Source organism: Triticum urartu, chromosome 3 (assembly GCF_003073215.2).
Source record: "Triticum urartu cultivar G1812 chromosome 3, Tu2.1, whole genome shotgun sequence".
Lineage (NCBI taxonomy): Eukaryota > Viridiplantae > Streptophyta > Magnoliopsida > Poales > Poaceae > Triticum > Triticum urartu.
The window spans coordinates 139197408-139205957 of NC_053024.1; the positions used below are offsets into that span (position 1 = coordinate 139197408).

The 8550-nt window shown below is 42.2% G+C and overlaps 1 protein-coding gene across 1 annotated transcript; it reads left to right on the forward strand.

The window, feature by feature from the left end:
- Nucleotides 1–2172: 2172 nt before the first annotated feature.
- On the forward strand, nucleotides 2173–6780 carry LOC125543315 (U11/U12 small nuclear ribonucleoprotein 59 kDa protein-like). Its single transcript, XM_048706626.1, has 9 exons — nucleotides 2173–2495; nucleotides 2581–2832; nucleotides 2921–3296; nucleotides 3412–3495; nucleotides 3610–3675; nucleotides 4122–4194; nucleotides 4647–5032; nucleotides 5623–5663; nucleotides 6289–6780. Exons 2-9 carry the CDS (start codon nucleotides 2606–2608, stop codon nucleotides 6365–6367), a joined length of 1332 nt encoding a protein of 443 aa, XP_048562583.1. The 5' UTR covers nucleotides 2173–2495; nucleotides 2581–2605; the 3' UTR covers nucleotides 6368–6780.
- Nucleotides 6781–8550: the final 1770 nt, after the last annotated feature.

An 8550-nucleotide genomic window follows, 5' to 3' on the forward strand; every position in this document is an offset into this window, starting at 1 on the left:
GGATGGGTATGAGGATGGAGCTATGCCCAACAAATGACTCACGGTTGGTGCAATGATGGACGGAAGCTAGGAAGCGAATACATAAGCAAACTCGAAAAGGATTTGACACATTCGTGATGCTAATCTGTTGGACACTATGGAAGCAGAGGAGCGCGAGGATATTTGGATCGGGCCAGATCAAGAATGAGTGGGATACGGTAGACATGATCTTCGACGATTTGAGGACTTGGGCCACGGCAGGGGCGTTTGGAGGACAACTAGTATTTGAGTAGTCGAGTAGAGTGAGGGAGTGGGGTGGAGGCTTGGTTAAGGTCGACTTGTAACTCCTAACTAGCGCAATTGTAATCTCTTGTACATATTTTCTCCCTTATACTATAAAGCTAAGGTACGTCATTGGCGTACCCTCGAAAAAAGAAAAGAAAATGGACGCTTGAGATTGTTGCCTGCCAGGCGAGTTGGCTAACGAAGCAGGCTAGTCCCTCATAGGCCCAATTTGCCAGCGTACCCCGCACATGTCGGGTTTGTTTTTTTAGATGCGCACAGTCCTTTGCTCAAAAAAAAGAAAAAAGAGGCGCACGGTCCGGAAGTCGGAATTTCCTATTTGCCGCTCGTTGCGGCAAGCAAGTTGCCGGAGAAACGCACAGGCGAGCGGCCGATCGACGCGACTGGGCCGGCCCATTTGAGTAGATCGCATTCGCACTACCCCTCCGGTCTTGGGAACCTTCTAGAAGGTTTCATGAACCGTTTTTTTTCTTTTTTTCCGGTTTTCTGTTTCTTTTTTTTTCTTTTTATTTGTGGTCGGGTTTTTTTAATTTTTTTTCATAAATGTTCAATATTCTAAAAAAGTTCAAATTTTGTAAAATGTTTCTGTTTTCAAATTTTGTTCTTAAATCTAAAAATGTTCCTGTTTTGTGGTTTCAAAATTTTGTTCACAATTTCAAAAAATGTAATCATTTTCAAAATTTGTTCACAAATTCAAAAAAAATCAGGGAGTTTCAAATAATGTTCGGGCTTACAAAATTTGTTCGGCATTTCAAACATGTTCCTGCTTTTTTTTAAATTGTTCACAAATTCAAAATTCTTTTGTGGTTTCTAATATTTTTTCGTCTTTTGAAAAATGTTTGAAATTTTAAATTTTGTTCGTCTTTTTTAGAAATGTTTGGAGGTTCAAATATTGTTCGTTTCTTTTACAAAAAATGTTTCAAAATCTAAAACTGATAGAATTTTATAATTGTAAAAATGTTTGCATGTTATTTTTTTTCACAAATTCAGAAAATGTTCACGATTTTCAAAAAATGTCCCTATATTGAAAATTTGTACACAAATTTCAGAAATGTTCATGTTCTTGAAATTTTGTTTGCAAATTCAAAAACTGTTTGGGAATATGAAAAAATGTTCACCTTTTTTTTATTTTTGTTCACAAATTCAAAAAAATTGTTCAGGAATTTCAGAAAACGTGCAAGCTTTTCCGAATTGTTCTCATTTCCCAAAAAAATCAGGATTTTCCATTCGTCCTCATTTTATAAATTTTGTTATGAATCTAGGATGTTGTCCCTGTTTTCAAAATTTGTTCACCAATTTAAAAAATGTTCATGTTTTCAAATCATGTTCTGGAATTTTCAAAAATGTTCACGTTTTGAAAAATGTATTGATAATTTTAAAAATGTTTTTGTTTTAAACAAATTGTATATAATTTCAAACTAAGTTCCACTTTTCGAGTTTTGTTTACAAATTCCAAAAATGTTCACATTTACGAAAAAATGTTCAGGAAGTTGAAAATTTCTTCATAGCTTCAAAAGATGATGGGAATTTTTAAATTCGTTCGTGTGTGTTAAAAAATATTCCTAACTTAATTAAAGTGTTCTAAATTTGAAACATTGTTTGCAAGGTTTTAAGTAATTTTCCGTTTACGCAACTAAATATAGTACTTTATGGTTCACTCTGCTAGTTTCGTCGACAATGTTCAATAGGTGGACTGGTTAGCTGGACTAGTTCGCTATCAGCAGGTGTCTAGTTCGAATCCGAGCTTGCTCGATTCGTTGTTTTTACGATTTTTTTTTGCCGGACAGCTAGGTTTTTTCAACTCAAAATAGGCCGGCCCAGTCGGGCGCGCCCTGTGCGAAGGGAGGTCTGTTTGCCGCATAATGCGGTGAATAGGAGCTCCCCCGGAAGTCGGGGCTGTCTGAAGATCTTCTAAAAAAAAAAGTCTATGATCTGAAGAAAAAAGCCCAGCCACGCTCCTCCCCTCTCCGCCGGAGCCGCCGCCTTGCCTTGCCTCGCCCCGCCGGACTCGATCTCTTCCTCCCTTTCCCTTCACCACGTGTCCACGCCCCTAGTGCATTCTCCGGAGTCCAGCCTACTGTCTCCACTTAATTTCACGCGAGGTGACGGAGTCGGGGCGCCAACAAGACCTAGGAGCGACCCGCCGCCGGCGACAAGTCCGAATACCTTCTGCGACTGATCCGCAGACGGCGAAGACGACATCCATCTCTCAGGTAACTCCCCATGCGCCTCTGACCCGCAGTCGCTCGCGGCGGCCCCTCCGCTCCATGGATTTGACGAGCTTTTCCTTGTCTGCAGGGCTACCCCGCCGCAGCAGGACGTCATGTTCCCACAGCCGAATGCCTTTGGACCACTGCGGCCTCCTCAGCCTCCGCCATGGCAGTGGCAGTGGCAGCAGCAGCAGCACCACCACCACCACCACCCGCACCAGCAGCTCCCTTTCCAGCCTGAGGCGGCGGCACTGGCGGCGGCCAGTTCCTTTTGGCAGCGTGACAATGTGCGGGAGCATTTGAAGAAGCTGCAAGAGACCGTCGCGATTTCAAGCGCTCTGTGAGTTCCCTAAACTCCCAAAGGTAGTTATGACCGTGTATCCAGTCTCTGTGCCATTTGTCCTGAAATAAAGGATTTGGATTGGCAGGATAAACGAGCTAGAGGAGATTGCACTTGTGAGGAATTCATCGGATGCTAGTGCACAAGAACCAGATTCGTCTGCAGTAGCATCGTCTTCAGGGTCTGGCGTCTCTTCTCCAGGCAGGCCTTGCCATTTTTCAGAGCTTGCAAGTGAAATCAAGATTAGCCAAGACACTCATGAATCTCTGGCGACAGATGCGGCCAATTATCTCTGTTCTCAACTTCAGCACCTCCTGGCACCTATTTCTTCCGCTATTAACCAAGACGGTCCCTGGGCAGAAAAAACGGCAATGGTTTCGTTAGCTCAGAAGCTGCAGAAGTCCAAGAGAAATAAGCGATGGAGGAAGAGGAAGAGAAAGCATGTAGCAGAGCTTTTCCAGAAGGTGGAACTCAATTCACTTGTTTCTGTGTTCATATCTTTGTGAAAATGTTCAGTTAGCATCAAAATGGCCACATATCCAATAAATGCATGGCTTCCCTTCTCTTGATATTGTGCAGGAAAGTGCAGAATTTGACAGAGTTGATCAGGAAGCTGATGAATGGAGGGCTAGGCAAATAGCTAATGACATTGCAAAACGCAAGGTGCTGTCTCATTTATTGAAACTGCCATTTCACTCATAGGATTTATCTGTAGTAACTAGTAGGAAAACACAGCTGTTCCACAATAACAAGCTCATTGTTGTATGTACAAACCAGGTGGAAAGCATGAAGCAGATTGCCAAGAAGAAAGCAAATGAGGAAAGAAAACGTCTAGAATCTGAGGTAAGTATGTACAGAACTCTAAATCCTTGTCTTTTATTGTTTTTCTGCAAGAAGATCTGTGCATACAATTGAATTTAGATATAATCTAATAGCATGTTAATACTTTCTGAGTTTTGGATAGGTTTAGCTGCGAGCCTTAAGTTATGCAATTGTTATTTTCCGATCTTTCTCTTGATGCCTTATGTTTTTGTTGAATTTCTTTAAGATGTTATCTTGAAGATTTGTTGAAGTTGCCAATTAGTTGTCTTCGGTGGAGTGCATCCCAACTTCTGTGATTGATTCCATGTACCTTGCTTGATTGCTTTCTTTCAGATTTTTGTGCTAGCAGTTTACAAATTCTTGAGTTGTTTGTGTAGATTATAAGCTCTTAATATTTTTTAAGCATCAGTGCAATATTACCTCATTCCAACTAACTATTTTCTGAAAAAAAAATCTGCCGTTCACAGCTCGAGCTTGCACTAATGGTCGAGAAACTACAGGAGCTCCGCTCTGTAAGGGTTGAAAAACTGAAGAAACAAGGCAAGATATCTCCATTTAGCCACTCCCGCTCTCCTTCTTCCGTAATCAGCCACATGACCCATATCCCATATGCTTGAAGGACATCTCGAAATCAGTCATTAGTTGGACCATTCTTTTCTGTAGTAAATGAATTCTATAACCACGCGAATCCCTCGCATAGCGTAATGGGCAGTGGTTTATAAGATTGCTGTAACCAAACCCTTGATTTTCTCAAATGGAATCACAGTGTAAATTGACAATCCCGAAATGGACTTATATTAAAATGGAGGAAGCACTGTCACATTGTTCTCTGAACTATCTCAGACATAATTTTTGAATTCTGTACGCAGTTGTAGGCAACACTTTTACTTATAAAAGTTGTCCAGGTGTGATGATATGATTAGCCTTCTTTATTCTGGCTATTGCAACCCATGCATGCCTGATAATTAACACTGACGACAATTATATTTCAGGTCATTTTCTGCCAGAAGAGGATGATAAATATCTTGAGCGTGTCAAGGCTGCAGTTGAGGAAGAGGAGCGCCAAGCTGCAACTGCTGCCCGAACTGATGCTGCGAAGGATGCTATTCTCACCGCTGAGGAATCAAGGAAGGCTGCCCATAATACAACTGCTCAAGAAGATGGCCTTGGACAACCTAAAAGTGGGTCGGCGCCAGAGCAGAACCAAGGAGATGCAAGCATAAGTGAGAGAAGTGATCATGCAAGTCAAAAGACAGAACATGATGATCAAAAGGTCGAGATAAAAGGTCCTGCGCATTCCGAATCTCTGACCAATCTGCCTTTTGAGTTCTACCACTATTATCATGGAAGTAGCTATGACCTGGGGACACTCATTGAGGTAATTTATTCCAAACTCTCAACTTCATGCAAGTTTCACGGGTTTGTAGGACGGTGTTAATGAACTACCTGACTAGGCTTAACAATCTTTGATATGATCTGTTGGGTTTTACTGGATGTCATCATTGGGATGTTATGGAGCTACCAGATAACCATTGCTTCAAGCACTAGTGAGAGCTATGTGAAAGGAAAGTAGGAGATTCTGTTGAAGTTTTATTGATTTCATATTTTATTTCTTTGAGTAGGAAAAAAGAATAAAAGTAACGTGCCCTACCTGTTAGTAAAGTAAGGCCTTCCAGAGCCTATCTAACACAGACATACACGCGGATGAGGACACAGAAATAAATGGACGTCGATCCGGTACTGAAATTGCATAGCAAAAAATGCAATATGTTCATACTTGATGAAACGCACATCACCCAATTCATGATTTAAGAACAAGAGAACGAGATATTGACTTTTTTTACACTTGTAACTACATTCTCACATTTCTTTTTTGATCTCATGACTTACCCTCACTTTTAACGAAATCTCATACTAGTTCAGGCTACTCAATACAGTATCTTATATGTATTTCACCTCCGATTGTAGGTACGCAGAATGTGGGATTCTTTTATCAGACCTGGAGGAAGGTGAGGCTTTTACTTGTCAATTCATGCTGCTTTATCTTGTCTCGTGATAATAACAGCACTAAACCATGCTAGTTATTTCACAAGCATCCTTCTCCAATGCAAATTCACCGTATAAATATGATTTGCTGATTCTTTAAAGGTTTTGTTTTATAAGCTGGAAAATAGACTCATGAGAAACCATCATGTAATGGTGTGTTCAAATCGTCTGACTTTAGGTCCACTATGATAAACTAGCATCATTGGTGAGCAACAAAGCTGGATTTATAGTTCGTAAAATATAGGCTGATATCTTAATGGTGCATTAAGGTTGCAAATGGCTTGTGGATCTTTCTATATAGCTTTCATCTAGTTTTATTTATGGTATGGCTGTAATACCAGACCGTGTCATTGAACCAGCTAATATTTGTAAATTATGATAACCTTCATTCATTGCAGTTCTGTAAGAACAGAATTTCACATATCCATTTTAGTCTAAATCACAACCATAATAGTTAGTTACTGGAGTGGACAGAGATCTCTGATGTGCCGTGTTGAACAAAAGTTACATGTATTTTTATTCTTCTAAATGCATTTTTTTTTTGCGGGAATTCTTCTAAATGCATTGACTGTCTGCACCTGCATGCAGCCGTATACCTGGCCACTGGGTTCAGCCACCCCCTCCAGCTAATGATGTATGGGCATCATATTTGGTGCAGCCCAAGTAAGTGCTATTGGGTTCTGACAATGGTTCTTCTGCCCATCCATTAGAAGCTTTGAAGGTACTTGGGTTACTTCAATTTCTTTATGTCAACTAGTGATGTGAAAAGATTATACCGGATACAGTGATTACATTGTCAGACAAAAATTATCTCAGTGATTGCTCATTGCTGGTCTGTAGACCTTCTTTGATGAATGCTCGATTGTCCTGTGGCTTTGGCATGGACTATCGAGTTTAAGTTGCTGTCAACTGTGAAGTTCTTTTGACACTTGATATCCTTAAGATCTGTACCCACCTTGTCAGTTTCTCTGGGGATTTGTAATTTCGAGTCCACCAGGTGCTCCATCTGTGTTGTCTGTACTTGATGCATGAAAAGTGGAGTTTTGGATTGGGGAAAGAGCTGTATCTCTTAAATGATTATTTGCTATCTTGGGTCTTGCAGTTGGATTTCAGCATGTTGCTTTGTGAGATATTCGCCACAAGATCTGCCATCAGATTTCCTAGCAAATACTCCCTCCGTTCCAAAATAGATGACCCACAAAGTTAGTACAAAGTTGAGTCATCTATTTTGGAACGGAGGGAGTAAATGGGAATGCTCATCTGCAGTTATGCACTATTGTGGAATTTTGCTTGAAAATGGTTAGCGAGAGAAAACCTTGGCCCTGGTTTGCGTTTGTTTGCCGCTCTTTCCCGGTGGTGGCAACCCCCTGGCTGCTGAAACTGATGAGGCTGTCCATTTCTTCAGATTACATTTTTTTTAACTATATATGTCCTTAATTCAGCTCATTTTTTTTAAATGGAGGCACGAGCTTTGCCCCATCTCATTGATTAGGAAAGAATTTGGAAATAGTTACAAGAGAACAAACTCTCGTGTCCGAAAGTTTCTACTCTCGTGGCATGATCAAAGTTTGTCTTTTGAGGATCTGGCATGATCAAACTTAAATGCTTTGCCCCAGCAAAAACCCACAGGGCTGATTCATCTTTGATTTAACGCTCAACTACTCTAGGCATAGAAGATACATTCCTGAAGAACTGTCCATTCAGTTCATTCCAAAGCTCCCACGAAGCAAGCAAGAGAAATGTGTGAGCAAGACCAAGGAGCTCCGCCACTCCAACACTCGATTGAAGTTTTGCCAATGGTTTATTTCAGTGTCAATAAGACGTAGCCACGCTTTGATGTCCTTCCAAATGCGCCTAGAAAATCTGCACTTGAGTAGAAGATGCACGGCAGTCTCCAGCTCTTTCTCGCAGAATTGACTTGAGCCACCTTTCGGCCATCCCCTCCTTTGCCATTGGCAACCATCGTAAAATTAACCATGCAAAGAATCTTTGCTTAGGTGGCGTCCATGTGCTTCAAACCGCCTTTGAAGGAAAACGTTTCACGATGGAGCGGTTCGGCCGGTTGCATCTGCGTGAAAGCATCCAGCGACTCAGTTTGACGTCAAGACCGATGCGCCAGGTGTCTTCCAGTTATTCGCTATTGTTGTCTTGTCATTCGCTTGAGTGTTGTATCTTATCATGTCATCATCCGCATTGCATCTGCATGTTTTCAAAACTTGCATCCGTCCGGGTTTCACCCAGTTCTTTCTGTTGTCCATTCTGAGCCCAGACACACTCGCACGCGTCTGTGACATGTTCGAAATATTATTTTATAAGTGACCGGCAAATGTTTTCGGAATGGGATGAAAGTTGGCGTGCGGTGTTGTTTTGTTGCCAGTAGACCGCCTGCCAAGTTTCATCGCATTCGGAGTCCGTTTGACGTCCCAACGGATAACTATAGCGGCATTATAGTCGGTCAAATCGTCGGACATTTTCGGTCTCCGAAGACTGTTGTCGGGCCTCTCCCTCTCTTCTCTCCCCTCAGCCCGAGGTCTTCTGCACAACCCACCTGCAGCCCAACCTAACCCCCCCTCATGCCCGGAGCCGTCCGATTGTGATCGGAGGGACCCCCAACCCCCCCCCCCCCCCCCCCCCCCCCCTTCTTCCCCCGAACCCCCCCCCCCCTTCCCTCCCTGGCCTTTTGTCAGACCCCCTCTCTCCGCACAATTCTCAGACCCCCTCGCGTGTCCGAAAACTTACCTGAACACGACCCGAGCAGTCATGACCGTTGGTTTTGGATCATCCCCAAACGTCCCTAAAACATCTTCGGTATCTTATTTGGACGCCCATAGCCTAATTTTCTCGACCGTC

What these genes read in the sequence shown, in the direction of transcription:
- LOC125543315 (XM_048706626.1), top strand. Translation starts at nt 2,606, where the DNA reads ATGTTCCCACAGCCGAATGCCTTTGGACCACTGCGGCCTCCTCAGCCT. An exon ending in ATGACATTGCAAAACGCAAG is followed by an intron (nt 3,496 to 3,609) that starts GTGCTGTCTCAT and finishes TGTACAAACCAG; the next exon opens with GTGGAAAGCATGAAGCAGAT. An exon ending in GAAAACGTCTAGAATCTGAG is followed by an intron (nt 3,676 to 4,121) that starts GTAAGTATGTAC and finishes TGCCGTTCACAG; the next exon opens with CTCGAGCTTGCACTAATGGT.